This window comes from Sparus aurata, chromosome 8 (genome assembly GCF_900880675.1).
Source record: "Sparus aurata chromosome 8, fSpaAur1.1, whole genome shotgun sequence".
Taxonomy (NCBI): domain Eukaryota; kingdom Metazoa; phylum Chordata; class Actinopteri; order Spariformes; family Sparidae; genus Sparus; species Sparus aurata.
Window position 1 is genome coordinate 28,483,978 of NC_044194.1, and position 25,196 is coordinate 28,509,173.

Sequence of the window (25,196 nt, forward strand, 5' to 3'; positions counted from 1 at the left end):
AATTTCACAAAGAAAATAGATTAGTTACCTCATCCATGACTCGTGACACCTTCCCCTGACAGTAATCTGGATTAAAGCAGACCCACAACTCAGCCTGCATCCTATCACCTAAAACCATGGGCTGGAAAAAGACATACAGCAGTGAAAATATATAACATATAGGCATAGAAGGATTACACTGACTGTGCAATATTTAGTATGACAGACTTGGTAGAGAACAAGTCAACAGAATATAAAAGTAGTTTTTGAGAATCTGGTTGATGAAAAATGAAAAAAATCATTACTTCATGTTATTTATCTGATGTCTCCCAAACCATAAACTCACAACCCTTTTAAAAACCTTCCCACAGTTTAATAAAACGTCTATCCTGCCATAGGACCCAGGCTTATCAAAATACCCAGCTACTCTTTGGCTTCATTCACAGACCTGCCAGGGGCTCGAAATTGAAAGCCATTATAATGTCGATTCCAATCCCACATTTTAATCAGCTGTCAGAATGGAATTTAGAGCGATGATAAAATAAAAACATGGGTATTATGGGAAAATATGAACTGCTCTTCTATTACAACGAAAAATATGTTTATAAGAAGCAATGGTACTGAGTAATGGTCGCTGAAATGTTAAGCTCAAACACAAGCAAATGTGTTTCATTTGGAATGTGTACAAGCACATCTACAGTAGACAAGATGGACAACGATCAGTCATCATCATTTATGTCATCTGTTCACACTTATAATTATGAATTCCATTTTCGTTTGTCTTCACTCAATTCACTTGTTAGCATTTATCATACTGCATCCATCATATGACTAAAATAAATCCTAAATTGCTATGAAAGTCACTCATACCCTTTTTCAACCAAGGTGGTTCAGGTGCTGGTTCGTAGCCAGTGCCTACTCTGAAGCATTTCGCTGTCCTACAACAAAGAACCACTTAAGTTTGGGGCTGGGGGCTGGGTTATTGTGACCAAGGACCAACTAAGTTATGCCATTTTTAGTAACCAGAGCTAGTGTAGGCTATTCTGATTTATCCATAGGAAAATTAACAAAAGATGTTCACAATTTTCACTTATTAAAGCAACAGTGGTCTGAGGATCAGTCATGTTTGGATGCCAGTGTAAGCATGCAAAGCTAGGAGCAATGCTTGTAGTCAATGTAGTCCGCCATATGTGTTCCTAGAATGCTGGGAAACTGGAGATGTGACCGTGACAGTGACCGGATAATGAGAATCTACTGTGGCTCTAATGCCCATGAAAAATTGAACCAGTTCTTAAAAGGTTTCCAGGCAGAACCAACTTTTAACCAGCACCAGCACCAGCATCAGTCCAGAAACAGCACTTTGTTCACTTTGGTCCAAAAGGGGTATGCAAAAGAAGTAACAACTTTGCTGGTTTTAAAAAGGAAATGGCCAAAGTAGTTAATTCCTACCCTCTCTCTCTTTCCAAATAGCATCATTTAATGTCTGAACACGATCTTTTTATCATTATTCGAAAAAGAAGGAAAGTAACTAAGAACATTTACTCCTGCAATTAGTTCCAATTTAAAAGAACTTGTTACTCTAATTTTAACATTGTACCTGTGTTCATCTTTATATATACCATTTACTCCACAACCTTTATTTGACAGCTGTATTTCCTAGTCTGCTGAGTCTTTAGAAGCTCTCTTTGTCTGTTTTGAGGGCGAAGTCACAATCTGTGATCCAGATATTACACATATTGAAACACTGATTTTAGGTTAAGTTACATGACAGATGATTTAAAGGGATATTAAAGTATAAGAAATACGATAACAATAAACTGCAGTCTATGGCTCCACCAAGAAATCGCCATCAAAAAGCCACTCGTAGCCACAAATAATGCTCAGAACAGCACCAAACTTCAGCAACAGTACAAATAGGGTCCAAGCACATAGTTTGAGGCATCAACATAGTTCAAGTGCAGTAAGAAATGCTCAATTCCGCTCTTTTCCCTGTCAGCTCTCGATAATAACTGTTATAAACTGGTTGGCAAGATACATATGAACTTTGACTGCATTTCCATAGAGTAATAATCATACGTATTCATCCTTGAGCGGTGGAACTCTACTGTACTCGGTAATCGACTTGCAGGGCTTCCCCACAACGAGCAAGCTGCTGCAGGAGAGTGGTGAGTTCTGTTCTCTTTTCAATAGAAATCCGGCAAAGCTGGCAGATGTTTGATGCCACGGACTATGTGCTGGGACCCTATTTGTACTGATGCTGAAGTTTGGTGCTGTTCTGAGCATTATTTGTGGCTATGAGTGTTTTTTTGACGGTGATTTCTTGGTGGAGGCATAGACTGCAAGGAATTGTTATTGTTGTTGTCTTTTCTGAGGTTGCTAAACTACATAAGCTAGCGGTCAGAAAGCTTGATCTCACAGGGGGGGTCTTACTTGATTTCACGGTGTGTTAGACCATGGATTAAACTTACGCCGGAATATCCCTTTAAGTGTCAGTTCATGGTGCTGTTACCTTTGTGGTAGCTGAGCTTTGGGCTCCTGGGGCCTCACACAAAGAGAACGGCTCTACAAGAGTGAGCTCCAAGGACAGAGATAGAGATGACACATTCGTCAAGATCAGCTTCTCATATGAGGGCATTAGACTCTCTCCTGGGACCTATAAGACATCAACACAATGAATATAATATAAAGGTATCTTGCAGGAACATGGATCTTAAATTAATGGCTTCTTTTTCTACATGCTAATATCTGAGGAAATTGAAGAGCACTTTATTTTAGTGTAGTCTCTTTTTAAAATTCCATTGAAGGTATAAGATAAACCTTATAGGTATAAGATAAGATAGAAGGTAGTTCCAAGCAAATAGAGGGCAGCATGTCATCAGAGTAACTACCAACTGCTGCTGACCATACTCTTTGCTGTAGCTATCTTTGGCTGTATCTGCTGGTCACCAATAGCTAGTCAGCTTGATTAGCCATGCAGCTAGTGGCCCTAATAACTGATTCGAGTCTGTGTGGACTGTGACCTCAGATCACTGTGGGAGTGCTGGTGTTGACACCGCAGGCAACAGGGCTCGGCTCAACTGAGTTCAGCAGCTGCACAGTAACAACCTAAGAGACTGATGAAAGCCAATTTGAAGAGAGGGAATACAGCACACAGGTGATTTACAGCTGCTCTGACAAGGACTCTGACTCCGGGGATGAATAAGACAGCAGGGGAGGGGCGGGAGAGTTCAGTGAGGGCATGAAGTTGGACAGGAGAATGAGGAAGATCATCACCAGCGTGTAAAAGTAGTGCGTAGAGCCGGATTTTCACATCTAACTCAGTGGGCTAAAGATTTATTTCAATCAAACCAAAAGAGATTGGAAGAGTGGAGGTATTTAAGCTTGTCTTAGTTGGTTAAAAAAAAAAAAAAAAAAGAAAAACTTGAATTCAGATGTACATTTGTATTTTCTGTTTAATTTGGGTCTACAAATATTTCCTTTTTTGGAATTATGTGTGTTAATTTTGTTTATTTAGCGGACTAAGCTAAGAAAGCTTGTGAAAAGTAAACTCCTCGCTCTTATTCCACCAGACTACCACCACTTGCAGTACACAGTTGTATTACAAGACAGGGGCTTTCTGGGGCTTTCTGGTTCACATGATAACTTCAGTACCGCTCTCACGAATATCTCTTAAACACAGTACATAAACGTCTTCTGCATAATGTCAAAATTGTCTTTTCATCACAATCTGTTGATTATCTTAGTTCATATTTGAATTTATTAAACAAAGATTCTTGCCATATATTGAATGTAAATATTTAACCTTTAAATCCCTCTAACCTTCTTTATGAAGAAGTTCAGCTGCTTGGGGGAAATGCTGAGCATAGTAGCCATAAAGAGACAGGTAACATCTATAGACATGATCTGCTCAAGACTGCTCTGGTCCCCCACAATGGCACGGCATATCAGACGCTCCTGTACAACCTGTGAAGACAATAACATCTGAAGTGTACATGTACTACCGCATGCTTCTTATCTAATGGACAATATCTGGCCGTGCACATATAAATTCAGAGATTTATTCTGTTCACTTTTAGGGTCTCGGGCAAACTGTCTCACCCTGGGGGAGTCTGAAGATCCCGTCAGCACCATGTCAACAGAGCATCCTGGGAAAAGCTCCACACGAGGAGGGCTGACGCTGAATAAAGATCTACGGCCTGAAATGTCCTTCTTCCTGGGTGCGGAGATAGGGGGCAGGACAGTTCGGCCAGAAAAGTTTACCTTGCGAGTTTTTGTGGAAGGCAGGGAGTCATCAGTCAGCCAGTACAACCGTTGCCTTCGCTTGCCATGGTTGGTGAGCTTGAAGTGGTACTGGCATGACTCATGGCTTATATTGAGGAAAGGAAGGGTGTGAGGCATACTGTTAATATGACATTTGAATTTCTACATCACTGTATCATTATTACTATGTCCAAATATCATTTATAACTGTGATCTCTTACCTGAAGCATGTGCCTAGGTCAAGGCTAGGACCCAACGGCTTGTCACTGACAATTGTAGTTCCAGTGCCTGTGGCAGACAGAGCGACAGTGTGTGTTTGGCTGTGCTGGATGGACACTTTCAGCTTGTCCTCGAAGTGAAGTGTGTCCTCCAGGCGCACCACTACCCTGAGCTCCAACTTGCTCTCGGGTGGCACTTCACCTTCACTGGGCTCAAGACACCAAAAGGACTTCCTACGGCTCTGAGGAAACAGAAACACATTCACAATTCCTTTATGGTCTGAACCTGGTGAGCTGAAGTGTTTTCTACGACAGGAGGCATGCCTTTACATCTGCAGAGTGGCAGAATAGCAGTTATAGCAGATAGTAACATGGCTCAATCATGATGCATTTAAAGTAGGTCCCTTGTGGGAGCACTTTACTCTCCTGAGCTCCACACACCATTGAGGTTCATGCTATGGATGGACCTGGACAAAGATGGACGTGTATATCATATGGCTGCATAATCACATCAATGTTTTGGTGCAACATGAGATCCTAGAAGACATGTGGCTCACTACTATAATTACAATAATGGGTAGAGTATCATATAGATCCCTTTGTGTTATAATGTTCTTTCAAATACACAAAAGTCTTAAAAGTATACATTACACTTTCCTCGATGTGAGTATTAAAAAAAGGAACGCTGCAAGACAAATTCAATATTCATTCTATTTCCCAGCTCTGTGCATTGCTCAATTTAAAAGAATAAGGTCCAATGTAATGAGAAAACAGATGTAAATCTAATGTTCATCTCCAGTCCCTCACTAAAGCCTTTTACAGTGCTCACTGTACTGTATATATATCTGACCAAGCAGTGGTCAGGATCACAATCAATGTCCTATATAGCATCTCTGTTGACGAATGGCTGGAACATAAACTTTTAATTGGAACTTTGAGAATGAGCTCCTTACAGATGCATTAAAGCTTGGGCACTTTCGGTGCCCACAGGACAATACAGTTGATTGTTGATCACTGAAGAAGATTGTTTCAAAAAATGCAACTGACATTTGCATTGCCTCATTGACATAGAGACTATACTAAAATAAAATTTGGCAGAATCAAATATACATATTTTTTTTGATGTTCAAAGCCACTTCCAGGAACAGAAGCATTTGAGGACAAATGCCTCACACAGCAGGCAACACTCGACCAGCAAGTGACTTTAGGAGTCATAGATCACTTTCTCATCGTCTGTATGATCTGGGGAAAGAAGCCAGTTAAAGCGAACTTGGTGTGGGTCGATACAAGGGTGATCAGGGTAAAGGGGTGGGTGGAGTCAGAAGAGGAGAAAGAGCAAGGGGTTGAGTCCCCAGAGAGCAAGACGACTGGAATCTCAATAATCACATCAAACCTGCTGCATCCCACATCTTGATTAGCATTGATTGCTCTGAATGCAGCACGAGTCAGAAGGGCTTAGAGTCAAAGTCTGTTCTTTATGCTGTAAAGCTATCAACAGCACATCAACCAGCATAAATCCTGCATTGGTGCTGAAGTGTCCGCAGCAAGATTATCCTCCGGTCAAACAAGCTCGACAAAATCAATACAATGTGAATCTTATGTGGCTTATGATTTTCTAACTAATCCATTTGAAACAGAGAGTGCAATTGGTACTTTTGTCCACATCATGTATATCTGTGCTGTTGAACTGTTTATATTTCTAGACCGGAATAATCAAAGATTGTTTATATTCTGACCATGAAAATAATAGACTACAGAAAATCAGTTAGCTAAAGGGTTTCATCTCTGATAATGTGCAAAATCATTTAAAAAATTCTAGGTTGGATTAATGATGGACTTTATTTCTCACAGACGGTCACTTTGATGACAGGTAAGTGTCTACACCATCAACAATATCCTCGCAATCTTCAGTCATCAGGTCTATTTGTGTGGCTCTCTGCAAGCCTATTGAGCGAGATGTAATGAAATTCTAGGAGAATCTGCATCGATTGATGCTTGAGAGCACAGGGAAACTCCTTACCTCAACTCTGCCTAAGAGGAGAGGACAGGGTCACACATCTGCGGTTACAGCAGGGTTTCCTGTGTGTGCATTTGAATTTGTGTGCATGCATGGTTGTGTTTATGCCATCTGAGGAGTACAGAGGCATAGTTCCAGCGGAAAGTCTGTGCCCAGTGGATATCAGGCAACACTGATAAAGTGAGGCACAATGAGAGAAGGTTTCATTTACACGGAGTAAGCATGAAAAAAATATTGAGTGGAACAAGTTAAAATACCTAAAAATCGGAATTGTTGAAAGCAGCTGAAGTGTCTTTTGATGAACAAGTGCTTACAAGTTGAAGTGTAAGAGAAGAAAACAATTGAAATGTAATTTGAAAAGTAAAAGATGAAAGCAATAGAGGTGTCATTTGAGGGGTAAAAGAGGTTGAAATAAAAGCAGCTAAAATTTCAGTGGACACCAAATGACTGAAAGCAGCTGAACCGTCAGTTAAAAAGAATAATAAGAGTTTCAGTGAAATGTAGTTCAACTGGAGACATTCTATTGTATAAAACTATACACATAGCAGGAACAACAAGGCAGTCCCAGGTGCGCATCACTGAATGAGCTCCCCCAGATCACACCCATCTATTTCATTGATGTCAGTTGACAAAATGTTACCATCTGTCTGGTTCACAAAGAGAGAACACTCTCAGGAAAAATCTCTTATTCTCCTGGGGTGGATCTCAAACTAACCTGGCAACTAATTATTTCAAGATCAAACAAAGCATTGAACCTATTAGCTCATTAGTTACATATCAAATTAGACTGAAGAGCAATTGTTAAAAGCATGGGAAGAAGGTTTGCATAAGAAATCTAGTCACTGAATGGGTCTATGTCTAGACAGCTGTATAATACATCCATTACATCAAGTACTATAACTATTGGAATACTGTATCATCTTAGACCTTAACATCCTACCACTAGATCCAAGTGCATGTAAAGTTACCTTGGTCATCTCAATTTTAATGAAAATATTTAAGCGTTTTATGTATGTTCATTTATTTCTAGTATGTGCATGCCTGGTTGCTGTGTGTTTGTACCATGCCAGCACTAAAACGTGCCGGAATAGGAGACTGGTTTGACAGGTGCAGGGTTTTAGTGCAGTCTGTCAGAACCGGTATTCTGCCAAAGTCCAGCCTCGGGCTCTCGACGTAGACAACTGGTCCCTGCCCAGTACATGACAAGACCACCTCCTTGAACAGAACAGAACAGAACAGTGGCAGATTAGAAAACACACTCTGACTTAGTTAGAGGAGAACACTTTATTATGTTTGTACTCAAGACAAAGAAATGTAACAATCACACCCACATGTACACAGTATTGTAACTGCACAGATATTCACACAGAAACACACACACAAACTGACCAAGGGTGGCCGGGTGCTGCCAAACACAGCAATGCATAGAGTGTGATGCAGCTTTCCAACAGCCTTAGCGCACAGAAACAAGGAAATCTCCTCCGAACTGTGAGGAAAAATCACCCCTCTGGGTGTGGAACTGCCACAATGTAGTAACGGACTCTCCTCATAGTCCTGACAAAAGTGACACAAACAGAAATGACTTTTTAAAGCAGGCATATACACACAGCTATTGTGAATATAGATTCACAACTTTTCTTGGATTTAATATATTTTGACTTTCCAGTGACTTCATATTTGGCATTTGTACCAGTTATTTGCAGTATTATGCAGCTGTTAAGCCAGGACCTGATTATTTTGAGTCTTAATATATATACATTAATTCTGCATTTCACATTGATTCCTTCTGTTCATATCAGCCATCAAAATATACTATCCAGATGAGTTTTCAATGAAAAAAAAAAAAAAATCACAGTCCTCAAGCCATGCAAGCTCAGCAAGAGCTAAGAATAAGGCCTTAGCAATCTGACTTAGTCAAATCGAGTTAAAATCAACAAAGGGTGCTGTGTCTTTAGTAGAATAGACAATTGTTTCCTTTGAACAGAGCCAGGTAAGCCATTTCCCTGTTCTAGTCATTATACTAAACTAAGCTAAGCTTTTTTTTGCTAAAATGCCGGGCTACTCCTTCAAGACGTTATTGTGTAAGTTCACCTTTACCTCTTTAAAAGGTAATTTCTCAAGGTACGAGGTAATTTATTCATCATTATACTTCTCTATTTCTAGTAGAAATTCTATTTATAAACATATATTGTTTGATGCAATTTGTTTTTGTTTTTTTTACAAATATTCAGTTTTACTACTTGTACATTTTATTTCTCTTTTTATTGACTCTCATGTCTTATTGCCTTATGTATTTATATTTATTTGATCTCTCCACAGTGTGATATTTCTATTCTAAAAGGAGCAACTTTAAAGTACTAATTTCCACTTGGGACTCAAAAAAGTATTTCTGATTCTGACTCTCATTCTCTAGATCATTTTCCTGTATTGAGCTGGAAATGGGCCATTGTCTTGAATATGCATACAACGGCCTAGACAGGTTCAGAGCTTGTTTATCTCACTAATCTATGAGATCCCTTCCACATGCAGTATACACACACACACACACAAATAAATCGTTTACCGCAGTGATCCAATTTACCTGGCCAAGCACGCCGTAGCAAGCAGGCACATTGCTGGCATTGACCAGACGCAGTTGCTGTTCATAGGGTCGATCAAGGAAACACCTTTGAAAGTCCAACACTGGAGTCTCCACCACGAGATCAGGAACAACACATCTATTAACAAAGAGAAACAGAGGGAGAGAAGATCTGAGGCTCTTAATGAATCACAACAGTAACAGCTTTGCATGTTGCCAAAAATGCAGTCAGTTAATTAGAACTGATTCATAAATTTCCAAAGACAATGATTGCTGGGAAGAAGTCAGATATCATTGCCCATTCTGATTGATGGTGCAGGTGACATTCAAATGTATTATTATGCAAATGAGGTTCTGAATATTTAATCTATACATCATTGATTTGTCGGCACCTGTTTGGAAGTTCAGTGGAGCATATTCACATAGCATAGTAGATGTTACTGCCATAATAAAAAAGGCTTATAGGAGCAAGATGAATTCTGGTGTTTTATGGCGTCTTGTGACTTAGTTCTAACACAACTGTGTCACAAGAAGAACAATAGATGATATTCCATTTTACAGGGACAGTGGGATGGTTATTCAATTTTATTCAGTCCTTCAGTTTTCATAGGGTATCTATTCAAAATGGAAAAGGTCAAACAAAGTTATTATGGCACATGAGATGAATGATCTATTTATAGACTTTATGGGCAAAGTCAAACTACGCTAGAAGTATTATACTTCAACTTGCAACAAAACAACGCCACAAGACTAACTTCGCCTGGACGTATGAGAGAGTTTGAAGAGTTTATGTTCACATCTGGGAATGTGTCTGACCTGGCGTTGATTGGGATGCTCATTATCTCCTCCCCGACACCCTCAACATCAACCACCAGCTCCAGTCGGTATGTCTTGACTGTGTTGGCACACAACGTCACCTGCACAAACGTATAATACACACATACACAACCATTCAAAAGTTTGGAATGACCTGCCACAGAGTCTTGATTCAGTACAGTCAGAGGGTTGAGCAGACTACTCTGTATTTCTTAAGGGTCTTCCATGCTTTTAGGTTGAAGAAAGTCCTCTTTACAACTAGATGTTATTAAGTTTGAAGGGTTGGCAAAAGGGTGGTTATAGTCAAGATCACAGATCCTGCCATGATGCCCTCAGGCCTCTCCAGTTTATGGGTGTGTGTATGGGTATGTGGTGCTTGGATGGGTTAAATAAAGATGATTAATTCAAACATGGGGTTTAATAAGGTAGTATTATATTCTAATTTATAGAACAATTTCAAGCAGGGAAATGGTTGGTGGTGAAGCAGCCTTTTTGAATTTGCTGATATGGTATGAGTTGAGTCAATGGAGGGCATATTTATTGAACAATATTTACAATACTAGCTATATATATATATATATATATATATATATATATATATATATATATATATATATATGGCTACATATGGTTAATGTATCTTATAAAAGGTGTTATATCTGTTAGTGTGTGAAACAATAGTAATCACTGATTGGTGGGGAACGGCTCAGTGTGACATTACAGTTTTTTTCCTGTGTTTGTGCAATCAAAGTCATCCCCTTCGGCATGCTCTGACAGACACCTTACAAACTGCTGCAGAGTGTGTGTGTTTGTGCCTGATCACAACAAGAAGAGGGGGCAGGCTGTAGGCTCCCCAACCATTTATGCGTTAGAAATGGTAGTGGTTTACTTTGTTCTACTTTGTTCCATTGGCTGAACACTTTTTTCTTAACTTCGGATTGGATGGGCAAAAAGCGTGGTGCTATAGCTACTGCGGGCCTGGGTTGCATCAAGTATTCATCTTACACTCAGCATTTTCTAAAAAAGGAAAGTGAAGTTTACACCTAATCTAATGGCTATATAATTATTTTTTCAAATATATGGTATTATGGCCACCTAGATGTTTCGCTCCAGAAAATGTGTGATATCTTATTTGGGTAGGCGCAATGCGTATGATTTTTGTAGCCTCATTTCATGACTTTGGCTAAACTATTTGTCATTTTGACAATAACACACTGCTTAGTAGAGCTCTGAAATATAGTACATCTGTACAATGACTTGTATTACACTGCTAGCTCTAAGCAAACTTCATTTGTATGGGTCTTCCCCAATTTGTCAGTTAACTGTACCTCAATAGTGACATCTGACAGGAGAGGCACAGTGCCTGCAGCAGGGCTAATGGTGAACTCCACAGGCCGTGCATGAAGGTCTCTAGTGGCACTGACTTGCCAACTGTTCCTTGACACGTCTAACAGCTGTTTGTCCGAAGTCACACTGGGAGACCCAATGCCGTCACCCAAGACACGCAGGCCAAAGGTCATGGGCACGAAGGAGTCATTAGAGATGGAACAAGTCATTGTTCTTGGGAAACCTGCAAAGAGAGATGAGGATGACAAATATATAACTAATGAGAACATAAAGAGGTGCTGTAGCGGAAGACACTGTTCGATGAAAGTTGTGATTCTCTCGAGTATAAAAAATGTTATGTAGTAATTTAAAAATACACAAGACCAGATGAAATAACTCAGTTATTTTGTAACTTACCAAAGCCTACATCTCCAAAATTGATCTCTGAAACATTAAAGTGGAATGTGGGACCAATGACACAACCCCTGAAAATGAAAACAAAGACATGAGCCAATAACAGAAGGTTAAAATATTTTTAAAATGTAAGAAGTTAAAAGTATTTAAATGGAATCACTTCCACCAAATATAAGGCTGAGCTTTGATATTTTTCTCAGACAAAGCTGATTTTTTTTAAGTTACAACACTTGCTAACTTCACCTGAAAGTCAGTGTAAGTGGTTCAGGCTGTCCTGTGACAGACAGCAGCAAGTCCTCAGAGAAGGTTCCCAAGATGCAACTGTGGAAGGTGACTTCCACAATTTGGCAGGCCCCAGGGGGAACAACGCCTTCCTCAGGACTTGAGGAGAAACAGCGGCCGAAAGTGGTGTCGGGACATGACAGCTTGAACGGGGCATCAATCAGTCCTTTGTTGGACAGCTCTACCTGGACACAAAGAAGGATCCACTGATTCAATACTCAAACCAGGTTTTTCTTCTACAAGCCCCACTACCATCCTGATTTGATATGCACGTGCTGCACTTATGTTTTGCGATATTTTTCACTTGGATTCAGCTTAAATTAATTAAGTCATACTTATACTTATATACATGGATATATTATCGTTAGGCTCAAATATTTGCAAAACTGTTTAATACATTCACCAGAAGACAGAATAACAGGAACACCTTATATATAAACACATAGAATCATACCAAAAATCGATTGAGCTTAGAGCTGTTGTACTGTAATATATTGTATAGACATTCAACGACTGCATTTTTCAGCAAGACTTGTTTTTCTCTGTGTTTTATCATTTTTATAATTAGACATTTTTCAGCTTTCTTTTAAGCCTAAACTAGATGAGAAGACTTGCTGTAAAAGGTGAGGAGAGTATGCATCACACCAGCGGTTTCCTACATTCAGATCCACAGTTTTCCGATTCAAATTGTACACATCAAGCTCCCCACATCACTAGCATCTCCTAACTGATCATTTCCTCAAAGGACACAGCTGTCCACTTTGGCCAACCTTCTTACCTCATAATAGTCTTTGTCACCGACGAATACATTTTTCATGTTCATCAGGTAATAGTTGAGCTGAAGATTAGGTCCCATGCCTTCACCCTTTATTGTGAGAGGTAACCGAGATTCACGGCCTGAGTGCAGACACAGGCAGACAAAGGGGAAGAATCTTTCATGAAATATTACGACTCTATAGAACAGTGACCATTTAGTGTTTAAAGAGTAAAACTTTGTACTCTTGTCAAGCGGAACTGAACATATCTAAAATGGTGTGTTTAAAGTGCTGAATCAAGATCCAACGTTAGACCAAATACAAAATGTCTAAATACTCTTGAATTGCCACAGCCTTTTTTTACTTCTCTCTACGTGAACTTATCAAAGGGCACAAATGGCCTATCCTTCATTTTTGCTTAGTAAGCTTTTGAGGCGTTTTGCAAAATGAGGAATCACGGGGCAGTCTACTCCAGCCTGACCTGACCGTGGCTGGTCAGGTTGTCACCTGCCTCAGAAAACATGGAAATTAATGTAAATCTGGCCTCCGGCTCAGAAGAGGCATATGATGGCCACTTGCAAATTTACCAACAACCTTTAACGACCACTGAGATGTAGTGAATATATTTGGTCCTCATGACTGCATTGCAAAAGTAGATTTAAATCATACAGTGGTTAGAGCATTTGAAAAGATTTAGGGGTTCTTCAGTCGGTAGTGCTTCAACAAAGTTTGATTGTGGATATTATCACCTGAAGTAGAAGGGGAACATAAAAGAGACATAGTTGAGAGAAGTTGTCCTCTGACAATAAACAAACAGACATGTTTTTCTCACCAGACTTGTCCATCTAACCTCTGTCTGCCCCAATCCACTGAGGAAAGAGATTCTTTTATGAGAAAGCCAAAGCTATTGATTGAAAGCCAAAGTGGAGTGTCTGCTTGAAGTTGTTAAAACAATCAATTCCAAAGTATTCAAGAACTAACAAAAGAAAAGAGTTATTCTCTTGTTATATGAGGGTTTTAGTTTAAAGGAAAAGAAGCTGTACTTTGTTTTAAGTGTCACTATGAAATTGCTGTAAATGTGAGCTTTGATACTCTCTAAGCCCAACCTTCACTTGTACCTGCAATATATATATATATATATATATATATATATATATAGATATACATATACATATATATATATATATATATATATATATATATATATATATATATATATACATATGTATATGTATTTACATTTATAGACATGTCATAGTGACACTTAAAACAAAGTATATATACATATACACATATATATAAATACATATATATATATATATATACATATAGGAATCAGAGTTGTATTTTCAGGTTAGGCACTGACCTGCGACATCGCAATATATGGTTTGTTGGTATAGCTTGGCCTCCTCAGGTTTGAAGACAATGGTGAAATGTGCTGTGAGGTTTGGCCATATTTCACCCTCCTGCGACAAGGACAACAAATAGTTATTTTACTGAAAGATCATAAAACAGGCAAGCACTGTCAATGCATGTTTTATTATACAGAAAAAGTACATCAATGTAAGGACCATTAAGAGCATGTACAATAATGGACATCTTTAGCTCAAAGTAAAATTGCATTAATTTCATTCATTCATTTTAGAAGGTGATGTGGGAGTTGAATAGTTCTTATATCCACCTCAACTCTACACACACCCTGACAGCTACCAAAACCTGTGCATGAATTTATGTGTTTTTGTGTTTGTCAGTTCATGGGTGGGTGGTCATAGGTGTATATGTTAAATCCTGTCTCAAAGTTTGCATTCCGACTAGACTAACAACTTATTGCTTTCTCTTCTCTCTCCCTTCCCCCCCTCTGGCCAGGGAACTGGGCTGAGTTGAGCAGAGGAGACACTGGCAGAAAAAAGTTAAGGTGGTGTCAGAACAGGTCAGGCTACCTGAAGGTCCCTGGGCAGAAATGGCCCACACAGCGGGCCTCCTGTCATTGAGAAGTCAGGCTGGTTTTCCATGAGATCCACATAGTTGAATCTAAACCCTTTGTGACAAATCTAATCACTGAGATCTGATCATTTTGGGGGGAATCTACACAGAGGCAGTAATTTATATCCTTACAGCAACAAGGCCTTCAACCTAAGAACCCTGTTCAAATCATTGAAAATGCTCAAGTGCCTTCAGACAAACTACTGAATGCCTGCCAGCTCAAAGAAGTCTGCATAAAGGGATGTTTTCTCACATGGCATTGACAAAAGTATAAAATGATTCGGATGCATCATGAGGAGATATTATCTCTTCAGAACAGTCTTAACAAGGAGAGAAACTAGTCCGAAAATCAATGGGTAGGGTGTGGACCAACAATTAGGTGGTCGAAAGATATTGGGCAAGAGGGAGGGGATACAATGCAGAAACACAGAAACCCACCGCTGGTTCCACAGTAATGCAGCTGTATGAGAGGGTTAGTTGGTGGTCCTGCACAGCGTGGCTTCTGCGTTCCTGCAGGGCTTTGGAAAGCTGCGGGAGGCGATGGATCGCTGTTGGGTCGGACTCACACTGAAAAAGCAACCGTTCTTTCTCCTCCTCCTTCTGCTGGAGTACTGAGCTCTCCCTAGAGAAAGGGAGGTGGGGAAGCAGTCAAAGAGAAAAAGCAGTTTGAGACAAAAAGAAGCAGAGAGAAGAATAAAGAGTTGCAGATGGAGAGAAAATGATGGACACCTGAGCTATTTCTGGCAACACATGATGTGGTAAAGAAAAAAAAAAAAACACGTCAGGTAATTTTACTTGTGTACACAGCAAGAGGAAGAGGGGGAGCTTATACAGCCCACACTTCTCAAAAAAATCACATCAAAACCACATTCCTGTAGTGTCTGTGTTAAATCATTATACATACCTCAATAAGCTCAGGGCCTCCTCTTGCAGGCTAGGCCACGAGGTCCAACAGTACTGAAGAGGGATATCACTTGTGTTGGTGAGGGATACTGTGTGTACGGTGGCCAGGGAAATGTAAGTCTTCTCCAAAAGGACAGAGTCTGGCTTTAGATGGACGTTCAGTTCAACACAAGCCCCAGACAAGCTGATGTACACATCTTCACCTGGGCAGAAGACACACACATTAGTCTGATAAACCTCCTTCCATTTATCGATTTCGTTCCACAATTTTATTTTGGTATTAAAGAAGACTTGGGTGTTTCTGCCAATTTGGAATCTTCATCATTTAGTTGTAGTTATGACTATCTGAATGCAATTTAAGTTCAATTATTTTTTTAATTAAAGCTGTAATGAGAGTAAGTTATAGGCAACCAACCAAACAATGGAAACAAGGTTTGCTACAAGTCTGCAAAATAGTTTTATCCTTTGTCTTTGCCTCGTGTTTGCAAAACCACAGCTACCTCATTTTTCAACTACTTATTTAACAACTAAGATGACCTGGAGCAGGTTAGCAATTAAAACTTTTCCTTAGAGATGTTGCTGCATGTGGTAGAGTTACACACTGGTGTACTGTACACAGAGCACTCAAAGGGGTGCTGCTCCGCACAACAATATTCTACCCAATGAGCAGCCACTGCTCCTCCTCTGGGAGTTTCAGGCCTAATGTGGGCAGTGGATAGAGGAGAAACTCACAGTTGAGCCAAGGACACACTGCAAAATCTAGCTTTGAAAGACTGGATCTGGATTAAAAGGAGCCTCGCAGAGAGATTAAAATGGTGCTCAAGATATGCTGGAAGCTGGCATACATGAAAACTTACTTTATCATGCTGCCAAAGTCTTTCTGAGCTCAATCAGTGTGGAATGAATCGTGCTGCAATAAATATGGAAAGTTTAAATTATAATGAAAATGACTTCTCTGGAATAAAGTTTCAAAACCACAAACCACAACAGACCCTAGAGACTAATGGTTAATACGAAATCTATTCAGTCTCTATGGTAGTAACAAGCCCCAATCTTCACAGTGAGAGCACATCCAACAATGAGAAAAAAGAGCAACAATAACCAGCAGCAAAAATAAGATGCAAAACAAGGTTTTGTATAAAGCCACCAAGAACAAGGGCTTATGTAAATTTAGCGAGTGTTTGTTTACATTCAAATCAGAGGAACTGGAGCCTTAGCCAGTATAAACATATTGCTTATCCTGAGATAATTTATATTTGTATACCTGCAGAGGTCAAATTGTTAAATGATGACAAATGTGCAGCTCAGAACACACAGATAACTCTGGGCACAACATAAAGGAGTATCTGAACTCCACAGGGTTCTTCTCTCCTTGTGTTTCTGCGGATCATAATTTCTTTGATATAACATTTCTCTGGCTGAATAAAAAACAGATATCTTGGTCAATAAAATTACCCAAAATGAAAACTGATATCAAAGCGACATGGAGGATGTTCTCATTTGCAAGCAAGCAGTGCAACTCAGTGCGTCAAATGGGTATTTCATTTTATTGTGATTGTTGTGATCCCCAAAGTTTGTCTCGAGCCAAAACAATCATGGACATTTGCCATTATTTTTTGTTTTGCTTAAGTCAGTTGTGCACAGATTGCACAACTGAATGGAGCTAACAGAATCGTTTACAAGTTTCAAGTGCTCTACAGGAATGCCGTTTTTTTTAGAAAATGATGAGGAAGATTGATGGTTGCTCTGTAGGATGGTGAGTGGATTCCTGCTTATGGCCTAGGACTCGAAACTTGACTCTGGTTTGACAGTGCAAAAATCTGGGGCTCTGAAAGGGCTGGCACACTTCCATGAATGTAAGTCTGACAATGTTAAAAAAAACACAAGGACACAGTGTCATTCATGCAAATCACCAAAAACAAGACATAGCACATTCTATCAAGGCAAATCCCCCTGAGCTGATGCGTATGTATTTGTTTCATTCAACCTTTATTCCGTGAGAACAGTCGAAGGATCTTTTTTTTCCTCTGGCCAATGACACCGTACAAGCAATTCAATAAAGATAGCACACTTCATAAGAACCTCACCATCAAAGAAAAGCCGAGAAAGGGAAGCAGGCAAACAAGCGACTGTTCCAAGAAATGTGAAGTGAAACTCAGTGACAAATCAACCAAAGCACATGAGATAAGCCGTCCCATTAGGTTTCAAGTCCCGCTTAGTGCAGTCTGCACATGAGAGCTTTTAATCCGTCTCTGCCTGGGTTAGAACACGAGTGAGCAGAAGTGATTAATTTGGACCTGGAATACTTCATTGCTATGAAACATGAAAGCCTCAGTAGTAAAATTCTCCCAGTTTAGTTTCGTATCAATAAAGTTTTTATATGCATCAACAACAATATGACCCCAGTTCTGGGTGGAGAAAGAACAAACATCACTGTGAAGAAAAAGGGGTAGTTATATCCTAACGATGACCATGTGTGTCCTACAGTAAAAACACATATCAGAATTCAAGGACTGCTGGCTTTGGCTTCCAATGAGCCAATTATCAATGAGCTTTCCATCATGTACCTAGAGGCACAAAGAGGGGATACAAAAAAGCCTGGCACATTTCCAGAGGAAGGTCCAGTCTTTGCTTTCACTCTGTGAAAAAAGGCTACCAAGCTGAGCGATATCATCGAATGGAGAAAAACAGAAAAAAAACTAAAACAAAGAGGCCTGAAGATGAGTGATAGAAGGAAATGAGGGAAAGAGAAAAGGAGAATTGGGGAATGCAGAGAGAAAAGCAATTATCTCCCAGCATCCGGATGCTATGACAGCAGTTGACAGGCAGGGAGAGCTGCAGCTTATTGCAAAGCTTTCATCATCACTGTCCACCAACCCATCTTCCCCCCCACACCCTTTCTCTTCTCATAATTTCTCTATGTGCACAGCAAGAGAACTTCTCAACCCCCTCAGCTACCTTTGATTGCAGCTCTGCAGTGCGTTTGTGGGTTTGTGGACGTGCATGCTTGTACTTACTTATTTTAGGTGTGTGTGTTTGTTCATATGCAGCTGCGTGCTCTGTGTGTGTGCGCGTGTCTGTCTGTGTGTGTGTATGTTTGTGTGTGTGTGTGTGTCCATGTGTGCTGCTTTTGTAAAAGGCTGCTGTGCTGAGGCCCCCTCGGTGCTATAGCCCTGTCAAAGCAGATGCCTCAACGCTCCCTAAGAGCTGTCCGTCTTTTCATTTAAATCAGCAGCAGTGACAGAGAGAGGAGCCCGTGTGTGTGTGTGTGTGTGTGTGTGTGTGTGTGTGTGTGTGTGTGTGTGTGTATGCGTGTGTGTGTGTGTGTGTGTGTGTGTGTGTGTGTGTGTGTGACGGAGGGAGGGAGGGAGGGAAGGTTACAGGAGCAGCACAGAGTCTCTGCTTACTTTTAAGAAAGAACAAGTATTTTTCTAACACACCATGATGGAAAACAATCAAGCTGAGCAAACTATTATTTTCAAAGCTGCATCGGCTTTTAACTGACAATAAGAAATAGACATGCAGTGTGCACCTGCATTAAGTACTGTGGTGCACATGCAAATCACACACAAATGCACGCACAGGCTACATCAGACAGGTCTCCAATGGCCCCTCAGTAGAGTAAAGCCTTCTGCAGCATGCTGACCTGAAACATACATGAGCATGAGGGAGACAGGGAAAGGTGCTAAATTAAAAATGATAGTCTCTTGATGGGCTGTAAGTGGTGTTCTGGACCTGGGCTGGCTGCCCCATTATAAAAGCTTAATGCTGCTGCGCGCCGCTACTAGCAGGTCTGCCTGTTTACGTGGCCACACAGCACCTCTGCTCCTTTAAAGCCACACACACACACACACACACACAAAGGTAAAAAAAACAATACTTTTACAGTGACCAAATAAGGAAAAACAAAACACTCATCCACAGACAGATATTTTCTATAGATACTGAAGATTTTTACTCAAAACAATCATCATTAAATGGAAATACATAAATATTTGATCAGGTCTCTCAAATCTCTGGGGAAATGGCATCAAAGTAAATTAAATGATAAACTCAAAATGAATGAATATGAATCCAAAGGCAGGATAGTTCAGCCCTTATCCTCCATTATCCAATCATAAACAGGCAGTTTCTTTTTTTTTCAAGGTGACTTTGGCGTAGTAGAGTTTCGGGACTCCTTCTGATAACAGAATGACTGTTATGTCAGCATGCTACTGAATTTTAACACAGTGCTTCACAGCAGAAATGGGGTGGGGGTAGGGTATCCACCCAGGTGATGCATAGAGGTGGAGCAGAGCTAACAAGAGTGAACTCAAATCCTTTTTTTCTGGTACACAGCTGTTCTAATGTATTTGTCAAGACCATGGGGATTTTCTGCTTAGGAAACTCTCAGCTGTGTAGCTGAAATTAGCTTTAGAGGAGACTTTGATGTGGCCAGCTCAGGTCATGAGTAAGGCTGATTGAGGCAGTCAACCCTTACCCTAACCCTTCACTTTTACCAATGTTTAACGGAGAGAACATATGAAATTACAGTCTTATCGCTCTTTTCCAATAATAACAAACTACAGTGTGCAATACAAAATTTAACTGTAACATCTGCTGAATTCATGTGCGGTGGTCAAGACGGGTTGAGCTTCACAAAAAAAATTTAAAAATTCAACAGACTAAGCCCCAGATAAATCATCTCTTCCAACACACTGATGTTTGCCAGCAACTTCCCCCCTCTTACCTCTAATTGATCCCCATGTGTGTCGACAGGAAAGTCGAAAGCTTCGTCTCTTTGCCTTTGATGTAAAGGAGTCTGGCTAATTGTGCGTGCAACCGAGGCTAACCTAAAATAAACGTGTGTCCACTGAGTGTTAAACGAGCGTACAGTTTTAGAGGGACTATCACTCAAAAAACCCTGCTAACAAGATTATCACAAATGAGCAGATTCATCACAAAAGCACATATTTAGAACCATTGATAGTACAATCAGTCACCATTAAAACAAGCCTTTATCAAACAATAGTATTACATTAAATAAAATGCTAAAGTAATACAAAAAAAAGAGGGTGATGATTCATTAATTCCCTCCACTGAGCTTAGTTGGGTCCCTTCAGTGGAACAAACAAAATAAACACATATAAACTAATAAACATAAAGCAGTTATGTTTAGTTATTCATCAAATGGTAACTTTTATTGCAAAATCTTTCTTTTCATAAGATACATAAACTAGTATTACACCGACAGTCACAATACTGTGTAAGCGGGGCTAGTCACCTATTTTGTGTGCTCCATTATGTAAATAAACAACATTTGACTAGTGATTTGCAAAAGGTGGGGCCAATTTTCAAATCCAACACTATACTGTGCAGCAGCAACAAGAGCTGCAGTGATTGTGGTGGGTTAGTGTATGCCCATTAAGATGTAATTTGAGGAGAAGGAGAGGAGAGGGGAGGAGAGGAGAGGAGAGGAGAGGAGAGGACTGATAACAGGCCGTCGGAGGAAAGCTGCATTGAGCAGTAAATACAATACACCGGAGCCATCATGGACTAAATAGCCACTATGGTCACAGCCCAGTTCCCAATGGATATTGTATATTCTCCTATCATTACAATTACTTAAGTCACCTTTGACTTCATGGCCCCAGGAAGACAAAACACACACAAAAACACAGGCTCCAAAGTACCTCGTTAGTATCTACTCAACCGCTACATCCAAGGTTAAAGGACCATTCTGAATCTAAAACACAAGCAATACAGTCCTATACACAATGTATTGGGTTTAAATCAAAAGCTAGAAGAAGACAAAAGAAATTAGATTATGCGCAGTTAATTGGACCAGCTTGGGGAATTTGTGTTCAGCTGCTACAGATACGTCTAAGGATGGACAACACTGATAAGGGCTGCATATGTTCAACAATATTTAAAGTACAGAACAAAACAAACTGACATCTCATCAGATGAAAGTGATTGCCTGTCTACTAGCCATTATCATCAAATTATCCGTGTGCGTGTGTGTGTGTGCATGTGCCGACGGTGGGCCCTGTTCAGCAGCCCTGTTCTGCTTCAGGGCCACCATTGCTGCAGAAAGGGAATCTCATTATGGTGTTTACCTCAGTGATGATAGTAAACACATTCATCCTTTTAGTTCCACCCCATTTGACACTGCTGATTATGCAAACTTATTTCCTGTAGATTTTTGCTGAGAATCTTTGCTCCCATCCGTTTGTGTGCTTGTTGTGTAGCATGTGTGTTTCAGGCAATAAAATTGAAACAATGTACACTTCTAATATAATTTGACATCTCACTGCATTAGTGCGTTACCGTAGGACAACGTTTTAATGCTACAAATTTGATGAAGTCAACCCAAATCTGTCTGTCTTGTAGTACACGCATTTACAGTGTACTACAAGTTAGTTTTTTTTTATTAAGCTGAGATGTAAAAATAACACAGCAGATGAGAAACGCACTGCAACAAGGTGGGTCGTTTGATAAAAAAGAAAAATCTGGATATGCTGACTAGGACAGCTATGAATATTTCACTACAGCTCTTAGAAACCAAAAATGACTCTACTGTATGACTGACAGTAGCTTTATCAGAGGCTATGGTCATTATTTCCTTTTACTTACTAGTTATTTATCATTTGTGTGACTTATTTGTGCTTTGTTATGGTTTTGCGGTTTTGTTTGTTTTCGGGGGGCCTGAACTTGTCTCACCAGTGTGGTAGTGCAGAATCAGGTCCTGGCTGTGCTCTCCTGTGGTCATGGGGTTGAAATACACAGTCACCTGCATGCTCTCGCCTACATCAAGAGTCCCAGAGGAGGGCGTCACTGAGAAAGGCCTGGAATAAAACAGAAACAGAATTCAACAGGATGGAATACATTATAGACGTTTAGGCATATTGTTTTATAAAAGCCAAGATGCAATGTTGTATTAGAAACTGGCAGAAGAATTGTTGATATAAATGTAATCAAAATATTACTGTAGGTTAATTTAATGATGGATCTACAGTACAGTCAATGTAGTTCCTCAAGAGGTTGCTCAGAAAAATGTTGCGATTTAGGGTTGGTGCATTAATGTATGAATTCAATGTTTATACACTGACAAATGTGAGTTAATTCATCGGGATGAAATACCCAACAAATAAAACTATAATTTAACTGTAACAGCAAAATATAAAAGGTTTAATCACTAAAACACAGTAGACATCAATGTTGGAGCCTTCAAGGTGTTGCATACATCAGTGCTATCATCTTTATCACAGCAATACACTGATGGCACATTTGCCTCATTTGCCCAGCTGAAAGAAAAGTTAAGGATACCCTCGTCTCAGTTTTTCTTCTGTCTGCAAGTTAGGGATTTTGTACACAAAAACACATGTGGATTTCCTAATATGCCCACAAGAACCCCTCTGGAGGATATCCCTAACCTTAATAAGGCTTCTAAGGGTGTAATTTCAGTTAGATAAAGAATCATTAATAACCTCCTGAACCCAGCACCTCCTGTGGGAGAAGGATACGGGGAAAGAATTTGATGAGGAGCCATGGAACTTATTTCTAAGTAGGATACACTTCCTCCTCTGTCAGTGAAAGGCACGGTCTTATTCAGTTTGGGGTAGTTCACCACATTCACTGGTCTAAGGCGTTTTGAAACTTTCCCCCTTACAACTGCCTTTTTTGGTATTACCGGCAGATTGTCCATTGTCACGTCCTCAATCTGATAATACATTTTTGACTAAAGAGGTAATTTTGCTCAATTGTAAACTTAACTTCTGCCTTCTTACAGTCATTGGGTCAGAGACCTATTTGGCTGCTGTATGCTAGACCTGGAAACCATTCTGGGCATAGTTTGAGCTTGTCACCCCATTAGTCCTCTTTGTTAAAATGTTTCCCATTTTATACTCTCCTACAGTATTTCTGTCGCCCTATACCTCCAGATGTGATGGGAGACAATTTGTTGTTTATGTTTTATATTATTTTGTACATTTTGAGGGTTAGAAGCAGTTTGAGTGTGGTTATGCAGGTGCTTGCCTGGCTTATTTTTGTCTGTTCTTATGTTGATTACGGCTTTGTTTAATAACAAAAAATAGACATAAGCCTATCCTTAACTGACTCTCACCTCTGTGTTTGCAGCTTGAAGTTGGCCTTGCTGTTTCCTATGTTGCGGACAAGGTGAGTTTTCTCTGTAAAGGCTTTCACTGGACAGACAGGTAGATGGAACTCGTCACGAAAGTCAAGAATAGCACGTGGTCCGATGGCACGGATTGGGACCTCAAACCGCTCTCTCTCTGTCACAAAAACCAGTCTGTGTTGGTAGTCCTAGATGGACATAATGACATTTTTTTTTAAAAAAACACCCAAGTTCTATATATGTTAATGATGTTTTTGTTTAATGTTGCCATGCTTCTCTCCTCAAAGGTAAGCCTGGATGGTGTACATCACTTAGCACAGCAGCTACAACCTGTAATAACAAAACTTCTGCAGCCATGCTAGCTGTATTTTAGCACAGTGATGCTTTGAGCTGGTTGCTAACATTAGCATGATTGCTGCTAACAATGCTAGCATGCTGATGCTTCAGCAGATATAATGCTTTATCTTATTCATCATCTTAGTTTAGCATGTTAGCATACTAACATTTGCAATTTAGCATTAAATGCATTAAATTAATCAAATGCATTAAATGCTAGAGGGAATGTCACTAGTTTTGCAAGTGTAAGGTCATAAATCAAAGTTATGAAAACATTTAAAATTGCGACCCAATTATGTCATTAGACCAGTATTATAAGGACAGCAGTTATTACAGTTCATTCTCTGGGGATGAGGGATGTCCCAAATCCCCAAACAATCAGTCCAATAATAAGAGAACTCTATAAAAACACTTGGGTGAAGCTCGTGGTGTGGAGAGATAGAAGAAACCTCAGAATTTCACCAAAATTATTTGTAAGAGATGTTTCTGTGACCGCCATCACAAAAGCCACATTAGTCGCAAGAATAAAAACAGCTGAGTGTGGTGACCACTGTAAAACAACCATAACAAAATCTGACGGATTATGTTACCTCTAACATAAAGTTGCTACATTACACTTCATGTTGACCTTTGCTTCTAAGGTTTCACTTTCACCCAGAGTATCAGTAAAAGAGACGAAGAAAGGATGTACTGATGTAACCTGATGCCTGGCCCTTGACCCTTAACCTTCTGACTCTGATTTAGAGATTAGTGCACAAACTATTAATGCAAAGTACGTGCATCTATTCAGTGTATGTTTTCCTGCGTTCCTGTCTTCAGTAGCAGTGCTTACTTAGAGCGTTATCTTTCTAATTTTACATTCATACCCACATCCTATCCTCTGATTCCCTACAGGTCTGATTACAGCCTCATCTAATCTGCAAATCTAAATTCTACATCAGCCTCCTTAGTGCATGTTACCTTGATACTTTACTGTGTACCCTGACTCAAGCCTTCTGTACATGATTTATGATCCTATGGAGCAGTCAGACTCCACTCTGTGACCAGTACCTTGTTCTCCTGTGGGCTGAAGGAGACAATGAAAGTAGCTGACATTCCTGGTCCAACCTTGCTACCTGCCTCCTTTGGACCGTCCACTTGGAAACACTCTGAGTTCTGCAGCTCCAACTTTACATGTTGCGATACCTTTCAAGAAAAAAAACACACAAACCTG

General features: G+C 39.9%; 1 protein-coding gene across 4 annotated transcripts in view; it reads right to left on the reverse strand.

The window, feature by feature from the left end:
* The window catches only part of hydin (HYDIN axonemal central pair apparatus protein), a 74,125-nt gene that overhangs the window by 45,243 nt on the left and 3,686 nt on the right, over positions 1–25,196 (reverse strand). For all 4 annotated transcript variants that reach the window (XM_030425390.1, XM_030425392.1, XM_030425391.1 and 1 more), the window contains exons 5-23: positions 25,034–25,168; positions 23,636–23,835; positions 22,234–22,358; positions 15,533–15,734; positions 15,067–15,250; positions 14,012–14,111; positions 12,669–12,787; positions 11,852–12,075; positions 11,612–11,679; positions 11,197–11,438; positions 9,869–9,969; positions 9,056–9,191; positions 7,864–8,028; positions 7,537–7,689; positions 4,461–4,699; positions 4,078–4,345; positions 3,799–3,942; positions 2,489–2,632; positions 29–121 (exon numbers count right to left, since the gene is read on the reverse strand). In XM_030425390.1, coding sequence (XP_030281250.1) covers positions 29–121; positions 2,489–2,632; positions 3,799–3,942; positions 4,078–4,345; positions 4,461–4,699; positions 7,537–7,689; positions 7,864–8,028; positions 9,056–9,191; positions 9,869–9,969; positions 11,197–11,438; positions 11,612–11,679; positions 11,852–12,075; positions 12,669–12,787; positions 14,012–14,111; positions 15,067–15,250; positions 15,533–15,734; positions 22,234–22,358; positions 23,636–23,835; positions 25,034–25,168 — 3,042 coding nt within the window. The remainder of the gene's footprint in view (positions 1–28; positions 122–2,488; positions 2,633–3,798; positions 3,943–4,077; positions 4,346–4,460; positions 4,700–7,536; positions 7,690–7,863; positions 8,029–9,055; positions 9,192–9,868; positions 9,970–11,196; positions 11,439–11,611; positions 11,680–11,851; positions 12,076–12,668; positions 12,788–14,011; positions 14,112–15,066; positions 15,251–15,532; positions 15,735–22,233; positions 22,359–23,635; positions 23,836–25,033; positions 25,169–25,196) is intronic.